At 42.0% G+C, this 20,866-nt stretch overlaps 1 protein-coding gene across 1 annotated transcript; it reads left to right on the plus strand.

Annotated features, from left to right (window-relative positions):
* The first annotated feature begins 734 nt into the window (after positions 1-734).
* Positions 735-1,398, plus strand: LOC108671575 (stress protein DDR48-like). Its single transcript, XM_018159134.1, has 2 exons — positions 735-1,241; positions 1,276-1,398. Exons 1-2 carry the CDS (start codon positions 735-737, stop codon positions 1,396-1,398), a joined length of 630 nt encoding a protein of 209 aa, XP_018014623.1.
* Positions 1,399-20,866: the final 19,468 nt, after the last annotated feature.

The raw sequence follows: 20,866 nt of genomic DNA on the forward strand, positions 1-20,866 counted from the left end.
ACTACGCAACGAATGTACATTGCGCGCATTCTACAATACGCATACATTGCGTACACATTAGCTGTAAGTACGCAATAATTTACGCACACCATCGTACAAAAACGCAGTAGAATTCTTTGGTACGATTAGTAGTGAAGATACACATCGCATTTACACGATTGGTGTTCAGTGTAGAAACTTAGCGGGACTTAAAGCCGAGACCTGCGCTGTAGACTAGGCCGAGACCTGCCTCTGTAGACTTGACCGAGACCTGCCCTGTAGACTTGATCGAGACATGCCCTGTAGACTGGGCCGAGACCTGCCCTGTAGACTTGACCGAGACCTGCCTCTGTAGACTTGACAGAGACCTGCCTCTGTAGACTTGACCGAGACCTGCCTTGTAGACTTGACCGAGACCTGCCCTGTAGACTTGACCGAGACCTGCCTCTGCATGTAAGCAATACAGCAATATCGTCAACAGCATCAAAAGCATCAATGGCATCAACGGCATCAACAGCATTAACAGCGACAACGGCATCAACGGCTTCGATAGCATCAACGGCATCAACAGCATCAATAGCATCAACATCAGCACAGGCGTTGCTCGTAAAGTGAAGGCACACACGAGTGCCGTGACAGCGCCGTATTTACGAGCTGGCATGGCCCGCGCTAAACGAGAATACGACTCGTTATAGCGCAAGTGTGGCTTGACGTACGACAACAAGAATGACTTGACGTACGACCATAAGAATGACATGACGTATGACCACATGTATGACTTGACGTACGACAACAACTACGACTTGACGTACGACAACATCTATGACTTGACGCACGACCACAACTATGACTTGACGTACGACAACATGAATGACTTGACGTACGACAACATGAATGACTTGACGTACGACAACATGAATGACTTGACGTATGACAACAACAATGACTTGACGTACGACAACAATAATGACTTGACGTACGACAACAACAATGACTTGACGTACGACCTCAAGAATGACTTGACGTACGACAACAAGAATGACTTGACGTACGACCACAACAATGACTTGACGTACGACCACATGAATGACTTGACGTATGACCACAAGAATGTCTTGACGTACAAAAACAAGAATGACTTGACGTACGACAACAAGAATGACTTGACGTACGACCACAAGAATGTCTTGACGTACGACCACAAGAATGACTTGACGTACGACCACAAGGATGACTTGACGTACGACAAAAAGAATGACGACGTACGACAACTATGACTTGACGTACGACCACAAGTACGACTTGACGTACGACCACAACTATGACTTTACGTACGACAACAACTATGACTTGACGTACGACCACAAGTATGACTTGACGTACAACCACAAGTACGACTTGACGTACGACAACAACTAGGACTTGACGTACGACCGAGCACTGCAATTATAAACATCGTCTGTTCGCTCGTTTCTTTATGGCCAGCGCAAGATTGAGCGCCGTGAACTGCTCGTGATATTCATGCATCAGTTGCGATCAACGCCCCATGTCGCATATACCAGCGTTTTTGTGTAATGAAATCTTCGTATCTTTGTTTCTAATCATTTTTACATCTTTTTATTTATCGTCCTTGCGTTGCGACTTGTCTTACCGTCACGTCGTACCAAATTTTGTGCTTTACTTCGACAACAACACTGCTGATAAGAAGTACATACATTTACCAGTACAAATGTGTAAATGGTTCTTTAAATCTTCGCGGTATAATTACATCGCATACGATATATCGCATACAAATCTCCCTAACGCTCCTCCACCTGCCCTGGAGTTAAGTGGCGGCAGCGCAGTAGCGTTGTATACATGGCGCTGGAGGCGAGGGCGTTGGGCAGTTCAGCTCACTTTGAGACATGACACTGGGAAACTGTACCTGTGGCGCACTAGCTAAACTAAGGCCTAGCTGTAGCCGTCCCTTTAAATTTATTTGTTAATTATAAGTGAAAAATCATACTTGGGGGACCCAGATATTGTTTAAAGGTACTGCTATTAAACGATTAAACTGCTTTAATTTGTTGCGGAGTTTTGCAGGACCTGCGCCTTTGCATTTCACTTTGCGTTCGACAATTTTTTCAAAATTTCGGCCGTATCAATGAACCACAAAACAATCGCAAACAAGATCCTACAATTCTTACTACTCATGAAGTAGGTAGCCGTGCTTCTCTAGAAAATGTGATGCTTCCGCTCTAGCTTCAGTCACTATCAAAACAATCCGAATTATCACAATTTATCGAAATTAGGCTTCATGGGGACCACTTCTCAATCAATCAACTACAGTCTATCCTCCTACTTTGTTATCGAGTTACCGCATGCAATAGAAATAGAATTTATTGAAAATAAAACAGCACATTCTCGTACTGGTAAATGAAAATTCGAAATACTTCAAAGATTTCGGACCTCTCACTTGAGTACAATTATTAGAAAATTTTTTAAATGAAGTAAGAAATATAACCAATTTTTCTGAAGAATAGGATCCTTACTAGCACGTATACGCCACTAGTTGATAACGGGTTACTTCAGGATATATATAAATATTTGATGTATTTCAAAAGACTGTTGCTTGAGCAAATAGCACATATAATGATGAGGTTCTTGGCATGTAATAGAATCAACACAAACAAATGCCATTAGAACTCCGGCCAAGTGGCGGGCACAATCAGTAAGGGTTTAGGCATCCAGCCTATAGGCTCGGTAGGCTTAGATAAGCTCACCAGAACCTGTTCACAGGATGCGCATCACAAATAAAGGTGCGTCAAGACCGACGTGTTACGTTGGGATGTTGAGAAGCCCGGCTAGTTTTTACAGGAATTGCTTGTTTTAATTAACGGTCTTTTGCTTGTTAGGAAAGACCCGTCCATTTGTGTGGTTTTTACGTATTGTATTTTGTGACTTGAAATTACTTGAATGAATAATTATACCTGTAGATTCAATGATTATTTAGCGCGAATACACTCTTAATTTATACTGTACAACAGTACGCCGATGTATATTGAATTATTGCACAATATGCAGACTACATCGTATAGCTGTACACCCGAGGTATTAACAGAGAAGCAACCACGGAGAGCAAGATCAGCAATAACACAGGCAGCTGCGCTACCTGTTGCCGCTGTAATTACGCGCAGGTGCGCCACAGCCGCGGCCTATGGCTGCCTCGGGCGCCTCCACCCCTCTGCTGGCCCTGCCTTCCTCCCTTCCACCTCTTACACCATCTCTTGCACCTCCATCTCACACACCTCCACCTCTTGCGCCTCCACCTCTTGCACCTCCACCTCTTGCACCTCCACCTCTTGCACCTCCACCTCTTGCACCTCCACCTCTTGCACCTCCACCTCTTGCACCTCCACCTCTTAATCCTCCATCTCTTACACCTCCACCTTCCACTACTCCGCAACTTCTGCCCATCTCATCCCTATCACACACCTACTCATTTCACCATCTAACAGTTTTCCAATTAGAGGAAAATGCTTTCCTCCTTCAGTTCCTTCATCTTCTCCGCTTTGATTCACCGTAACATCATCATTCACTACCTCACCAGCTCCTCCATCTTCTATTCTACATCCACTTCTACATCTTTCTTCTGCAAACATCCTCTCCCTCCATTATTTAGTCCCTATCAAGTTGTGGCAGCTTCTAGACCTCATGTCAGCTCCAGAGCTGCGCGCTACGAGCCGCCGCTGGTCGCGTCATCCAGCATCCGCTGGACCGACCGCGCCGTGTCGGCCACACCCAGCAAGCGCGCGGCAGACGAGAAGACACTCAGAAAAATGAGAGATTCTGTCCAAATAGTGATGCACTTGTTGTCTTTATGTGGGTCATCCTGACCCAGTTTGGCCAGGAAAATGTGAGTATCAGTGGTAAGTGCAGCAGGTGATAATCACTATAATTTTGACAATATGACTCGTCAATTATCTGAGAGCAGCTCTTGTCCAGAGTTCGGAGAGACACGTTAGGAAACTCAAGCCAAATCTTCGGATTTGGCTTTAAATTTTTCAGACAATTATTGGCAGTAAAATTAATTATTTTCGACCAATTACTGTCTTTCCAGGAGCTGACAATGATTTTTAGCAATGTAAGTTAACCATCGCCTGGGCAGCGTCATCTCCATGGTACTATTGACATGCTGCTTGTGGCTACTATAGCTGCTGGTGCGCTCTGATGAACAAACTTGGAGACCGAGGTGCACGTACAGATAACATTTGGCTACGCAGTTCTGGAACAGTCTGTGAATATGTACAGGAAAGAATGCATTTGATATTACGATTCTCGTAACCAAGAAGTATTCTTCAGCAAGCACCGAAGAATATTTTATCGCGCCCAAGCATTCTAACGACACGCCTGGCTTGGCAGCCGTTGAGAACAATCAAATACACCACGTGACGTTCCCCATTTGAACCTAATGGAACAGGGAAATAGACGAGGGCAAACAGTTCAGGCAGGTAAACAGCAGGATCATCAGGATTATTTACCACAGATGGTAAATAATTGTAATGACAATATTTTGAGTAATTCATATTCCAGAGATAGATCATACTTTTATTTCACGCCTGTCCTCGCCAGCAACTGCTCTACCAATCTCTGCTGGCGCTAAGTGGTACCAAACAATTAAAGGAGTAGACACGTGAATATGTATAATAGATATAAAATTACTGTACAGCTTGTAATAATCAAATACCAGAAACAGAATAAAGAAATTACTGTTACCGTATACTGCCCTAAATAAATGGCGTAAAAACGGCCGGACTGGCGTTTTAGCGGCCGGCCATGCGGTGGCCGAGACCTCAATGTTTCGGGTTACATATGTTAACTTGAAAAAAAAACTGACATTATTTTATTTCATGGGGCGGCCGACCAATAAAACGCTGATCAGACTGTTTTTTGCCGTTTTTTTAACAATTTAAAATGTACAAGAAATGGGGTAATAAAGTTTAGATTAACGTAGAACTCACGGGCATTACTTACGAGAATTGGGGCAACAGAATAAAGGTCACCATAGAACTAAGAGACTTGTAATTACTGGACAGCGTCTGAGCTTTGCAGGACATGGAGGTGTCTATATATAGTTTGTAAGGAGCTGGTATCCGCTCAGTATCCTGTCTACAGGATATTTCTCTTGACGTAATGTCGTTCATATAATGTCTGGTCTTTGATTCATGCATACCACGACCATATTTGGCTGCCGATGCTATCGCTCCTGTTGGTGTCTGATTATCTGTTATCGCACTAGCATAAGCCATTACAAAAAATATGTAACATTGAATTTGACCAAGTAATGGAATGTATAATACAGGTTTAAACAGTGTGGCGTATTGTGCAAATATTCGTTAGTGATACAATTTTGTTGGACCATTCGGCGCGTATGATTTATTGCTAGCAATAAATTGCGGAGGCCGCGGATCATACCTTCGTTGCTGGTACACTCGCAAAGTTTATTCTTGTAAAAAATCCACTAAAACCGCTCCAATATACCGCTTATGGAGGTTAAAAACTTTAGAGGGCAAAGAGATTATGGGGTTATGGGCTAGCAAGTTATGGGCTAGCAAGATATTGGTTAGCAAGTTATGGGCGTTATGGAGTTGGAATACTTGCGAGGAATTTGTGCTAACAACTTATGGCCGTTGCTGAACCGTAAATTTTCAGAAGGTTTCGTAATATTTAAAACGTAGGAGCGAGTTTCCTTAACTCGAGCTTTTTTTACTTGATGTCAACTCGTCTATCAATTGTTGGCATATTTTTCCTCCAACATTATAGTATGTAAAATTTATTGTCTCATATTAATTTTGCTACGATAGAGCAACAATCCGCCGGTCATTTGTAAGCATAGCTGCCTCGTCTCAGGCTGATGCCACAAAAATCGTTAAAAGTTGCACTGATAAATATCATCGACGTCTCAGTGGATAGGGACACTTGATGCCCGGCCGACCATAACACGCTCATTATTTCAACAGGGGTATTGGCAATCCAAAGCCAGGGACTACTGATAGTTGGCCGACCATAACACGCCCAATATTCCAGCAGGGAGCATGGGCACTCCAAGGCTAGGGATGCCTTTTGGCTGGCCGAACATAACACTCCGATAAGTCCGGCAGAAGGCACGTTGAAACAACCCAGCAGGCATTTGCTGGTTGAATCGAAATTGAAACGACTACATATTATACGACATTGAGATCGGGGTGGAAAGAGTTTTAGAATGAAAATTTAAGCGACATCTTTCATGAAACGTCGTACTGGCGTTACAATGCATCACTCAATGTTGCTAATACGACGTTAAATTGCTGCAAAGTTGAATTCTTTGGTTGATTTGACGCTGAAACAACTACCTAATACGACGTTGAGATCGCGGTGAAAAGAAGTTTAGCATGGAAATTGAAGCAACGCCTATATGAAACGTCGTACTGACGTTACAATGCAACGTTGAATCAATGTTGTTTACGTCATTTCTAGTTTTGGTCAGATTCGTTGATCGGACGTTTAACTAGTTCAGCATTTCAATCTGAAATTAACATTTATTATACGTTTAAACATGAATAAAAATTCAACGAATTAACGAACCAATATCGACGTTATTTCAAAGTTTAAATAAAGATGTTTTACATCTGTTCTTGTCTTAGTCACATTTCGACGTTGATTGGACGTTTAATTTTGGTTTTTCAACATTTCAACCTGAAATTAACCAATAATAAACGTTGTTTCATCGTCAGATGCCTTCTGGGATAGTGGGAAATGCCCTGGACGCCTGTTGACTGGCCGACCATAACACGCCCATAATTCCAGCCAGGGCGCGGGCGCAGGGCGTGGCGGCGCAATGACCGGAAAGGCGCGCCTGGCACGCACGCAGGATTACCCTTGCGTCATTCCTGCGGCCTGCGACCGAGAACAACAGCAACGCTTGTACGCCTTGTTTTTTATGTTTATTTTATATTCATTTGTGGCTTAAACTTTTTTTACATTATTTGAATATTTATATTTTTTATTGACATGAACTAAAAATGTAAAATTACTCCGGAAAGTTAAATCCTGCGTTGATCGTGATCGACTTTCCCTGCCAATTGTAAAAATCACATTTTATCATTTTAGTAACTCTCCTCTTAGTTTTTTAGACATTTAATGAATGCCCCGTCATAAACAAAATGAAATTCCAGTTTGATATCCCAACGCGATAAGTTAATAGTTAATACGCGGATCGAGCATTGTCACACAAATATAAATAACATAAATATATAAAAAACACATACTTTGAAATGTATGTATAATATTTTAGCGTTTTCATAGCATCATTTACGCGGTTATGATTCAACCTCTAGTTTGCATGCACGAATGTTACCAGGCTATCAGGTGCGAGTATTATACGATGAGTGATACCGTAGACAATCTTTTGTAAAAAAATTCTCTAATTAAACAAGCAAAAGCAAGTTTCGCAGGGTTGAGCCCCTATTACGAACTTGGTGGGGCCCTGGGAGCGTAGACTATCAAAAATATTCGAGCTTTAATATCTCCGCCACTCAATCAATGAAGGCTTTGAAAATTAAGCTTAGCAATCACCGACGAGAAATTGGCCGCTACGTGTACTCAGGCAGCTACGTGTACTCAGGTCGCTACGTGTATTCAGGCCGCTACGTGTACTCAGGCCGCTACGTGTACTCCGAGCAAGTTTTAATAGTTCGGCCTGTGATCTTCAGGCGTCTCCCCATCGAGGCTTTGGCCGAGCAACCGCAGCAGAAAAGTTGAAAGGTTGACGGCGCTGGAAAGTTTAGTTCGAGGGCGGGTGCAAGTTATTGCCATACTTGCCCAACCCTTACCGAAAATCAGCGTCAAACCATCGCAGAATTAACGTCGACCGGCTGCTGACATACGAAAAAGGGACAATAATTTCGTTATTGCCGCTGAAAATTGGCCTGCAAATTATTATTGGGGTGGAGCAAATCTATGATGAATTTGAGAAAGTGTTATAACACAATTTTAAATCATTTCATGATACATTTGTTGAAAGCAGCATACGATTAAATGCAACAACTTTAACAGTTTTTATATTTAAGCATGTTGTTACAAAATATGTACACCCGGTAAACTTTTTTGAAACATTTAGTGAGGGAATTAATTATCTCTTAGAAGATATCAACACAACTTGCAATCTAACATACATACTAGGAAATATTTTGAAATCAATGATTTAAGAGGATATTTAAGTTAAAAAAACAGTCATGACTTTATGATAATGAGCTTGGCCCTGATTTTACGAATCGTCCCTGAACTGTTCTGACGTTCAGTGGATGCAAAGCTATTTTTTAATCCTCGTTGACCGCTTTTCCGTGCAAGAAATATAGATAAAGAAAATATTTAATCTAAAGAACTACAAGAATATTAAAGAAAAAAAAACATTCAACTTGAATGAACGAATTTTTTCATACGAAAAAGCAGCAATTCGATACGCGCACTCAGAGCAATAAGCGAGACCCGGCCAAAAAGCGACGCACTTATGCCTTTTGTGGCTTAACTCAACCCCATTTTGCCGCGGAAAATGACTATCTGTGCTACGTGCAGAAAATGTTTCGATATTTGGACAAAACGACACATTCATTCTTGTGAGCGCATTTTCCCTGCGTAATTTGGGACTTGTTGCGCGGTCGCATCTGTCGCGTGGACCAGGAAAGTTGAGTTCCCAACGCGCGCTGCAATTGCAGCAAATGTGAAGGCCTGTGTCAGCAAAGGGTGTTGAATTAGCTTCTGCATGTTGCTGCACGCTGCTGAATGTTGCTGCATGTTGCTGAATGTTGCTGCACGCTGCTGAATGTTGTTGCATGTTGCTGCACGCTGCTGAATGTTGTTGTATGTTGCTGAATGTTGTTGCATGTTGCTGCACGCTGCTGAATGTTGCTGCACGCTGCTGAATGTTGTTGCACGCTGCTGAATGTTGCTGCATGTTGCTGCACGCTGCTGAATGTTGCTGCATGTTGCTGCATGTTGTTGCATGTTGCTGCATGTTGCTGCACGCTGCTGAATGTTGCTGCACGCTGCTGAATGTTGCTGCACGCTGCTGCATGTTGCTGCACGCTGGTGCATGTTGCTGCACGCTGCTGCATGTTGCTGCACTCTGCTCCATACTGCTCACGCTGCTGCAACCTACTACAGCTCGCAGCATGCTACTGCACGCTGCTGCTTGATTGAGTGGCTTTTTCCAAAGGATTTTTATTGTGTCTTCGTAAAATATAAGCAGATAGGCCCAGTACAACCTTAATTTTGAACAGGATTGCTGTACAGCCGTGAGTTGGCGGCGATAATGCACCTGATATTTGCAATGGTGACGCGTGACCTCCAGCAATTGTGCAGACAGGAAAAGCGGCGCATCCTTTGTGCGTCCTGCGCATGCGGGATGGTCGCTCTGGCGCATCACAGTCCGGACGCCCAGTATTGTTTTGTGCATCGAATAATGTTGTGATATATGACGTATAGATGAGTGAACGAACGCCCAGCAGTGTTATGTATGGAATAATGTTGTGATATATGGCGTATAGATGAGTGTACGAACACCCAACTTTATTTTGTATATAATGATGTTGTGAAATATGGAATTTAGATGAGTAAATATAGTTTAATTCAACCCTAATAAGTGTTTCATGAATGACTAAGCGAATGAAACTTCTAAGGCATCACTAAAACAACTTCGCTCGCAGCACAATTCGTTCAACGTGTTTTTACAATCAATAATAAAAAGCCAGGCCTTCAGTAATGCTGAGAAATAGGTTAATGAACATATAACGACTTGCTTGTTTAATCTAAGCAAAATGGTTAGGGAACCTCAATTAAAAATAGTTAGTTTATAGATGAAATATCGTGCCGTGACCTCGACGAGTCACCCTGCACTGCAACCTCTGAAACGATCACAACCATGATCCTGTATATGTGTGTGTTTGTGTGTACATATTGTACATGTGTACGTGTGAGCATGTGTACGTATGTGCATATGTCCGTATGTGCATATGTACGTATGCACATTTGTGTTTGTTTGTGTGCTGATATGAAAATGTACGAGTGTGCATGTCAGTGGTTGCACATATTTGTGTATTTGCAAATGCACGTGTAAGCACATGTGTTTGAATGTAATTGTATAGGTGGGTGGGAGTGAGGAAATGTGTGTGTATTTGTGTGCGTGTGTTCATGTGTACGTATGCGTCGTGACGCTGGGTGTTGGCTCAGTGTTACCAACCGCGCAGAGTTGGGAGTGGCCAGCCTGTAACGCCGTCCAGTGGTTTGATTTTACAATATTTTGTCAACAGTTTGCGGTCCGAAGCAAGAATTGTCAGTTAAACTAACCCTGAGTGGGTACTCATCAACATGTAATAATAAGCTTGTGTTGACAATATAAATACCTAATATAATATATAAAGGGCTGCAGCGTCCTCAATTCCTTCTGATCGGCCTATAGCCGCGGACGGAAGAAAATAGATAACGAAATGCGAATAAGTGCGAAAATATTTTATGAACAGTGAATATCATACGAAATTCGAACGAATTGGCAGAGAAGAAAAAAACGATGCGCTTATTGGTCTGCTAGCCTGACGGCCAAGCTGCCGTCTAACCTGTTTATGAATACGGTTGTGTTCGTTGCGCATCAGCGTACGTTGGAATGACGCCACGTAATTTCTGTATCCGGGTCTCTGTACACCACGGAAGGAGTTTTTTTCGACTGTGTTTGAGATTGTGAATCACTAGTTTTTTTCCGTGTGTCGTTTCTCGTTACTCAGATTTTAATTTCTTCAGTGTATAGTTTGATTTTTACTTCTAATAGTACTTGCATTGTATACAATTTTTTTGGATCGATGAAGGTGCTGGTCTTCGTAAAGTTTTCGTGAGGATTATGTGAATCTATATAGCGTTTTCTCGGTTTTTTATTTTTTTGTGAACTTGCGACGATTCAAGCCGAATTATAATATAAGTACTAAAACATGAGTAGTTATATACTAGCTATGCACCAAACTGCAGCACTGCTGCACTCAGCCATCCGCCTGTGGGACACTACGAGCCGATAACCGGGCGGGAGAGGGGGTGTATGTTATGCTTAAAGTTTAGTCTCAAACNGGGAGAGGGTGTATGTTATGCTTAAAGTTTAGTCCCGAACAGCATGAGTTGTTCAACATGTTCAATTGTTCATGCAACATGGCGCGATGCAGTATATACGAGCCACATAATTGAAACATGGTGCGGTGGCAGCATATATTAGCGGTGGCAGTCACGTATGAGCCACATGCTACATTCTTCAATGGCAGCACATGTGAGCTCGTGTGCCACATGGCTCCCGCATGTGAGCACAAAGTGCCACATGGCTCGGTGGCAGCACGCACAAGCCACTTGCCATATTCTGCTGTGATAGCACGTATAAAAAACCACATGCCACATGGTGTGGTGACGGCACGTATGAGCCAAATGCCACATGGCGCAGTGGCAGCACGTAGCACGTATGAGCAACATGCCACATGGCTCGATGGCAGCACGTATAAGCCACATGCCACATGGCGCTATCAGTTCACTCACAACATGCGTGGGAAGGAAGTGTCTTTATTCTCTGTGTCCATTTCCGCCACCCAAATTAACGCAGGTTTAGGAGCGGCCGACCTTAAATCGGCTATCTCCTGCCTCTATGTTCAGTGTATACAGGGACAACAATGACACATGTCAGTGACCCACTTAAGGGACAGAGAAGGCGATAGCAATTATCTGTGCCAGCTGTGTTAAGAGGATCGCCATGTGTCCGCTAGTAACCTATAACACGCCTATAATACGCCCATGTTACGCCTATAACACGCCGATAACATGCCTATGGTCCCCTAATTGTTCTCGTCGCTTTCATAAGCAGGCAATCAGAGCGTATGAATAGGGAGGGAGATGATAAGGATGACAGGGGAGTGGGCTGTGAAGAAGTGGGAAGAGAGGTGTGAAATGGGAGTGGGCTTTGAAGAGAAGGATGGAAGGGAAGTGGGCTGTGAGGAGAAGGATGAATGGGGAGTGGGATATGAAGAGAGGGGTGAGAGGGAAGTGATCTGTGAAGAGAATGATGAATTGGAAGTGGGCTTTGAAGAGAGGGGTGAAAGGGGAGTGGGATATGAATAGAGAGGTAAAAATGGAGTGAACCGAAAAGAGAGGGATAAACGGGGAGAGGGGGTAAAGAGGAGGCGGTATAGAACATCTATAAGGACATCGTTACCGGAACCGGCAGGTCTGCGCTGTCTTTGTACACTGCACTGCACGCATACGTAGTACGGAGTGATGGCCTACGTTATTTACGATGCGTCGACCGAAGTATTTTACAGTGTAAGTAATCGTCTTTCAATGTATGGCTTGTTGACCTCAGCATAGTCATAGAAAATATGCTTAATTGGCTTTTGCATCGTCATGCAATATACAGTGTCATATAATGAAAAAAATTATTCACTTACAGGATACGCCCGAGAGAATGCTATACGCCCGGGAGAAAATAACCTTAAATATTCCGAAAAAAGTTGCAGATAGTGAGGAACCACTGTAACGTTCATTTCAATAATAATATACTCTTTACGACAGTATAGCATAATAAGCTAACTTTCGAAAGGTTACGATACTGTTTTTTCCTTGAATTCGGTAACACCGTACAGAGGGGTTGCTGGTTGTTGTAAAAAGAACGTTCACCTGTAAATTGGCTGTTAGGAATACATCATTCATCAGCGGCTCAGGTTTTATGTATGAGAGCTGCAGAAGCAAGACGTATTTTAGTCCTGCCATTGTCTTAATGATGTTTGCAGAGCAGCAGGCGAGTGTCGATGGCAGTTTGACAGCTGCCACCGCTACTCGTTAACTCAACTCTACTCACACATTCTCAACGCATCCACACACAAGTTCGTCACACATATTCATTCCTCACAGTATATTCACACAAGTTCGTTACACATGTTCATTCCTCACAGTATATTCACACAAGTTCGTTACACATGTTCATTCCTCACAGCATGCTCGCACAAGCCGTCACACACACAAATATTCATTCTACACACACACTAAGTACACAGACACACAAACTTCACACATGAATGCAACGCACATAGAGTCTCTCCCAATAAAAACATTACGCAAATAAACTCGCTTCCTCATACGCACTCCAAGCGTGAATATCTCACAGTAATCATTCATTTTCGAGCAAAGATATAAAAATTGACAGAGCGCAAATCTCTCAATTTGTAATTTTGTAATTAAAATATATCTATCTTTTTTGTAAACTTGTAATTTTTTACAAGCTTTTCTTAATTCGTTGACTGCAGGAACTGGTGACCGCGCCTCAAAGTTTCCTGAAAAAAAAAAAGGAATTTTATGCGACGGAACCTACCAACCGGCTCCTCGGTAGGTCTTGGCACACTTGTGACGCAGGCAGTGGATGGTTTAGGTTTTTCATATTATAAATAAGTAGAACAAACAAATTTATTTAATTTTAAACATATATATAAAGACCTACCCGTTCCTTGGACGAGCACAGCCTTTAATTCAGTCCGTACCTGAAAAGAAACAACTCGTTGGTCCTCTTTTTTGTGATAAGCTGACGCTGATACATTTGTGGATAAATTAATTGATTAAATCGTTATCTAGTTTTGGAAAATGATGAACTTTTTCTCTAAATTCAGAATTTCTAAGATCGTTTTAATAAAAATCGACCTGACGGTAAAGTGTTCCGGAAACGCGATAATCTCACACTCAAGAAAATAAATGGGTCATGTTGCCTGAATAGTGGTACTAGTGTTGCCACAAATAGTGGTACTAGTGCTGCCACAAATAGTGGCAATGCGTGTGGCACTGCTCAAAAAATACCCCCAAAACTCGAGCGAGAACTTAAAAAGAAACTGAAATGTATCGAATGATCTACAATCACACGGATATGCATGGTAAAGTTCTTACCAAATCATTAGTATGAGGAGAATTTAAACGGCCAGTGATAAATTCTTCATGAATTTTGCATGCATAATTGATGCAGGCACTATATTCATGCATGCAGAATATTCATATGAATGCATAGTACATCAATTCCTGACATCCAAGATTGATAAACCGTCCATTTTTATCAGTTATTGCGATACATTTACATATTATTCTAAAAATATCTCAAATCCGATCGTGTTTTATAAATTTAAGTGATTACTTGGCCATAATTTTCAATTCGGAAATTATCAGCCTGGAATTTTCACTTGGTGCTTATCCGGCAGCGATCTTTCACCCACACATCAGTTTCATTAACAGCGCTCTGATCAGTCCAGCTAGTAGGAGTAGTAGTAAATTAGGAGGAAAAAAGTTATTAAGCAGTAGTATACGAAACAATGACAAAATAGCACTATCGTAGTGGTAAAGTTGTAGCAAGGTAGTAGCAAAGTAGTAGCAAAGTAGTAGCAAGGAAGTATTAAGGTCGTAGCAAAATTGTAGCAAAGTTGTAGTATAGTAGTAGCGGAGTAGAGGCTAAAAAGTAGCTGAGTAGTAGTTAAGTAGTAGCAGAGTAGTAGCAAATTAGCCTGACGAGCACAACACCGTCACCAAACATTATTTTCACTCCATATCTGCACAGAGGAATGCAACGTTTGACACTGAAACTGCAAATAATTTTTTATCTTCATGTGGCATTCTTCATGACATTCATGAGAGCACGCAAATGTCAACGCAAGGCAGTACATATGACACTTGACATAATTTATTTAATGCTTTATATCATTAAATAAATAAATGGGGATGAAATGAGATAAATTTATTTAAGGCATTATTTTTATTGGTGACGGCCGTACATTAGGCATGTAAAAACCGTATGTGTTATCAAACAATTACCAGTACAAAAATAAATTAAACATTGTACAGTGCGTACAATGTAGGCAAGGGCAGAAAGCAGTGCGCTTTCTGCCCTTGCGCGGGTCAACCCAGTTTGGCCCGGCAGAAGGGTGTACATATTAGTGATACATTTAGAAAGTGTGTTATTATTTGAACAATATTAACCATTAATTTTGCAGAGTGCATTCGTTAACACCCTAGCTGGGAGGAGGGGGGGGAGTTACGTACACTACAGGGTGCGGCGCGGGAACTTACTTATTTGAATTGCGCGCCACGTGGCGGCCATTAGTCCTAGGAAGGTGGCAAGTTTCCACACACCATGTGTGTCTTGTGTTTAGGCGTGGCCTAATATGGAACAGAAATACTAGCAATGTTGGAACATAACCAGCAAAGTCATTAACAGTTCAGGGTCATACATCCGCTCGGTTTAAACCGCTGGTAAACTTCCGGCGAACGGGAACTGTGCGAGTTTTTACCTGATAATATCTAATATCTAAAATAAAATAATCTAAAAAGGATTTCGCAGCTCACTCATCGGCACGATGTGCCTATATATGCTATACATGCTCGAGTATAGATAACATTGTTACAACAGTTTGAGTCACAACAGTGGTTTATTTCGAGTGGAAATAATCATTTTTTTCTGCTTATTCCTGCAATTAATTAACTAAATAATCTCGCAATTAAATTAGACAGATTCTGCCCAAAATCTTGCGAGAGCGACACCGGACAAGCGCGACCAGGGGTTCAGTAAGCCAGGATAGATCATGTATAAAAATTTAAAACTGATACAATAAATTCGATTACTATAATTTATGTAATTTGTTCATTTCAAATGTTTTCACATTTAGCTGTCGAGCTGATCAATGACAACCGACCAACGTCCGCATCGCGCCAACCTACGATTCTATGCAATTTCAATCGGGAAGACGTTTCGAATAACCGAAGAAACAAACCTCCTGGCGAATGAAGTTGAAATAACATTAACGTCAATTACGACTAATTTTTAGCGCATTTTCTCTTTTATGAAAAAAGGCGCTATTGTGCTCGTCATGTCCGTCTGTCTGCCCGTCCGTCTGCCCGTCTGTCTGTCCGTCGGTGACCTCAAGTTTTCGTCGACGAGAGAATGCGCTCTCTGTCAATCACTGCAGTGAGTATGTACTGAGTTATGTTTTTACAGTAATTTAACGGATGATGAACGTTTTATTTTTAATCAAAAACTATGTGAGACAGAGGCATTAACCGTATCTACCGCGTTTATCGTAGTCCAATCATTGGCCATGTATAACTCGTCTGTACATTCAGCCCGATTAATTAGCTCAAACAATTGTATTTGTGTGCACTGTAAAGGGCCAGACAGTGTGGTCACCAGGTACTTAGGTGGGTCATAAAAGTGGGTAAACAACTCACTCACAAGGCCAAGAATGTCCTTGGCTGCGGCTTCATTCAGACGATATTATCTTTAAAATAAAAGAATGTATAGCAGCTCGTCATGAGCAGAGGCATAGTATAGTGCGCTAGTCGCTAATTGCAGACCCTGATTACAAGCAATTAAACATCGAGACAAGCTTTCATCTACGCTAAAAATCAACACTGCACATGAGTTAGGAGCGTGGGTTGATTTAATAAATCCCGATGAAGGTAAGTGAGCTGGTTTTTATCAATACTCGTAAAATAATATTATGAATGGCTGCTTTCAGGCTGGAGCAGAACTGGTTTTTATCTGTCATTTAAAAAATTAACGTTTACTTTTTAAAGATTGCCTCAGTCGGACACAAACTCCGTCGAAGATAGTGAAGTATTCATAGGACATCAGACTATCTTCCAACTGTCGCTGCAGTGGACGCACATAGAATAGAATAGAATAGAAGTGTCGGCGTTGAAAAAATAGGCCCATGGCCTGTTGCCGATTCTTGCACTTTTCGTGACTTGATTCACAAGGGATCCGGCCTTTTGTAATCCGATCTTTCCATAACTGACGATTGATTGGAAACATTATATTTCCAAATATCCAGCGCACACTCATTCCAGAGTACAGATACGTACATATATGTATGTAAAACTAACATATACTGTAACTAAAGTAATACCGCTACAGATTACAGCGAATAAGCATTTTTTTATGATAGTAAGATTAAGCTGACAATCGACGGCCTCTGCATCAGCAATTGATTGAACATCAACCGAACTTCAAACAACTTTTGATAGTAGTTTTCGCTTAGGGAAAAATGAATGACATTATCATTTATTAATAATTATATAATACGCCAGCATGTAATATGGGATCACAAATGGCGTTCATCGTTCATAATTTGTAACTTCATTGCAGCCCGGCATCCGTGATGCCAGGCATCGTGGCTCCTTGATGTTATCCCTCGACTCGTTGCTTTGCATGTCTAATCTTCATCTCTCGTTATTCACATGCCTATTTTCCATTGAGACCAATAGAACTGCCAAGCGTTATTTTTCGTTACAATAACGCTACTAAGCGTCATTTTTCGATGCAATAACGCTACTTAGCGTTATTTTTCGTTACAATAACGCTACTAAGCGTTATTTTTCGTTACATTAACGCTACTTAGCGGTATTTTTCGTTACAATAACGCTACTTAGCGTTATTCCTTGCTATAATAACACTACATAGCGTTGCTTTTTGTTACAATAACTCTACTTAGCGATATTCTTCACTTAAATAACACTAAATGGCGTTATTTTTTGTTACAATAACGTTACTTGGTATTCTTGGTTTTGTCAATCTTGGTACTTGTTTGGGACATAGCAGTCCCAGGCCACGATGGATCGACGTCTCTGATTATCGTTATTTACTCTACTTAGCTTTATTGCGTTATTTTTTGCTACTATATAACGCTACTTTGATTACCGGTAAACCGCCTACAACGCATGTGGCAGCCATGATGCTGGTCCGCGTTGAATATTACAGCCGATTTATGAACGGCGAATGGGCGGCCGGCGCTGAGGCGGCCGCTATGTTCATCTGGAGCTACAAGCGCGGTGGATCAACGAACTCTACTCCAACTCGCGCCGAGCAGCGATCTCGACTCATGCTCGTCTCACAAGCAACGAACTCTACTCCTACTCGTTCAATGACCAACTAACCTATGATCAACTAATTTAGTCCAACCCGTCCTAGGACTAACAAACTCTACTACTATAACAAACTCCTACTCTCCAACGAGCACCAAACTCTACTCCTACTTGCCTCACCAACAACAAATTAACTTGCAACAACAAATTATCTTGCATTAAGCAACAAATTTGTTAGTGAACAACAAATTAATTTTAATTTAGTTTTTTTAATTAATGTTGATCTAGCTCGTCTTTAATTCAATACAGCGTTATTGTTCTTCCAGCCTACAGACCTGAATAACTTTACTCGTTCTGTACAGGGAAGCGCTGACTGGTTCACCGAACATTGACACTGCTGTCAGGGTGTGGCCGCACCGCAAGAACTCCCCGAACGAAGGTGAGGCACGGCGTAAAAACTCATCTAAATCTCACACGCTGCACCTGTGGCGCCGGCAATTGAGCCGTGCCATCGCTAAAGTTTACGTTCAGGGCTCTCGGCGGCGACTTTAATGCTGTACAAGATTTAAGTTCGTGTCGCCGGGTTCCTTTTGAACTTATTGGGGCACTTATACTTGCATTAGGGCACACTAATTGGGTTAGGGTTAGTTAGCTTATAGGAGGAAAACGTGAGTGCGTTGGACGGAACCCATATTGGGTGAGGAATGCTCAAGATCTGAAGATCATTCAGGCAATCGCAGCCCATTGCTGATATAAAATAAAATAACTGATATACAGACAAAGAGAGACGAAGACGAACTTAAAGAGATTTAGACAAAATTTACGAGAGAAATAAACAAAATTTAAGATAGGTTTAGACGAAATCCACACAAGTCCAGGTAAAATCAGTGCAACCAACATGCGTGATGTCATATTACGAGCTGGCAACCACGCAATGACGAAAACTCGCGTTTTACTAACTGCGTGATCACAAACATGTGTGATGACTAAACATCATGCAGGTGCGTACACGGCATGTTTTGTATGCGCTGTACGCATCCCGATCATTGCACCACGCAGGCGCGGTGCACGCACACTTCACCACGCAGGCGCGGTGCACGCACATTGCACCACGCAGGCGCGGTGCACGCATAAGTTCGTTGACATGCGCAGGACGAAGGCACGCGATGCAGCGGCGCTGCGCTGATATGCGCAGCCGCTGCCGGTCACCGGCCCGTGGCCGGCAGCGGCCGTGCGGCGCAGCAGGCAAGATGGCTGGACGGGCGGAGGCCAGGCGCCGTTAAAATGTCAGTGTCTTCTGTTACAGATTTGGCGAATACGAATCTCTTATGGCCTGAATATATAAGAAATTCAATTAAATTAATCACTAAAAGAATTCAACACTCCGTTCAATGCAGCAACGTGATAAAGATTTTCTTTCCAGACAAGATCAATGAACATCAATTTGAAAATCTTTGACGTTAAGGAGCGACATTTCGTGGTAGCTTATGAGGGAAGAGAAATATTCGCAGGCAGTATGAACAACACGGGTTAGGTTCACGCCAGTGTGGTTGTTGTGCAAGATCAACTTCTTGAGCACGTGTTGTTTCATCATAATGATATGAGAGATCTGGCCAAAACACGGCACTGATATCAACACAAAAACCTTGACCATTGAGTGCTGTGGCAATAGCATCGTAAGGACGAGCTTTACTCGTCATGATGATTGGTGGGATTTTGATAAGGATTTCTGCAGAGGCTCTCAGCGCACGCCATCGCAATGCAGAGCACGCAAACTGTGAGACTTCAAACTCGCTGCTATATAGTCCAGAGGAGCTGCAAGTCATGTGGTCTGCGAGTGTACCGAGGTATCATTGTAGCATGAACACATTGAACTTGCGATACGCATTGATGCGACCATGACACATGCATATAGGTGTGTTCTTGAGGCCACGACACATAGGTGTGTTCTTGAGACTACGACAAATAGGTGTGTTCTTAAGACCACGACACATGTGTGTGTTCTTAAGACCACGACACATGGGTGTGTTAGAGACCACGACATATAGGAGTGTTCTAGAGACAAGAAGACATAGGAGTGTTCTAGAGACCAGTAGACATAGGAGTGTTCTAGAGACCACGATACATAGGAGGGTTCTTGAGACCACGAGACATAGGTGTGTTCTTAAGACCACGACACATAGGTGTGTTCTTGAGACCACGACACATAGGTGTGTTCTTGAGACCACGAGACATAGGTGTGTTCTTGAGACCACGACACATAGTGTGTTCTTGAGACCACGAGACATAGGTATGTTTTTGAGACCACGACACATAGGTGTGTTCTTGAGACCACGAGACATAGGTGTGTTCTTGAGACCACGACACATAGGTGTGTTCTTGAGACCACGAGAAAAGACCTACCCGTTCCTTGGACGAGCACAGCCTTTAATTCAGTCCGTACCTGAAAAGAAACAAAAAATGTTAACAATTTATCATTGAAGAGTTACAAGAGAGATGATGGAAAGACAATCGTGATTACAATCATCTCAAATGCTTGAAAAATTAATGATATCCACAGCCGATAAATTGGATATACCCAAATTAGAAAAAAAAATTCTGCCAAGAACTCCTGGACATTAGTCATCAATCTAATCAAGACCAAAGCAACTCGATCGAAAATAAATAGCGGTCACTCTCTACAAAAAGTTTCATACTTGAAACTCTTTGCACTTTTGAAACTCTTTGCATATTGAAACTTTTTGCACTATTGAAACTCTTTGCATATTGAAACTCTTTGCATTATTGAAACTCTTTGCACTATTGAAACTCTTTGACTATTGAAACTCTTTGCATTATTGAAACTCTTTGCACTTTTGAAACTCTTTGCATATTGAAACTCTTTGCACTTTTGAAACTCTTTGAACTATTGAAACTCTTTGCACTATTGAAACTCTTTGCACTATTGAAACTCTTTGCACTATTG

The sequence above is a fragment of the Hyalella azteca genome, unplaced genomic scaffold, assembly GCF_000764305.2.
Source record: "Hyalella azteca isolate HAZT.00-mixed unplaced genomic scaffold, Hazt_2.0.2 contig13259, whole genome shotgun sequence".
Lineage (NCBI taxonomy): Eukaryota > Metazoa > Arthropoda > Malacostraca > Amphipoda > Hyalellidae > Hyalella > Hyalella azteca.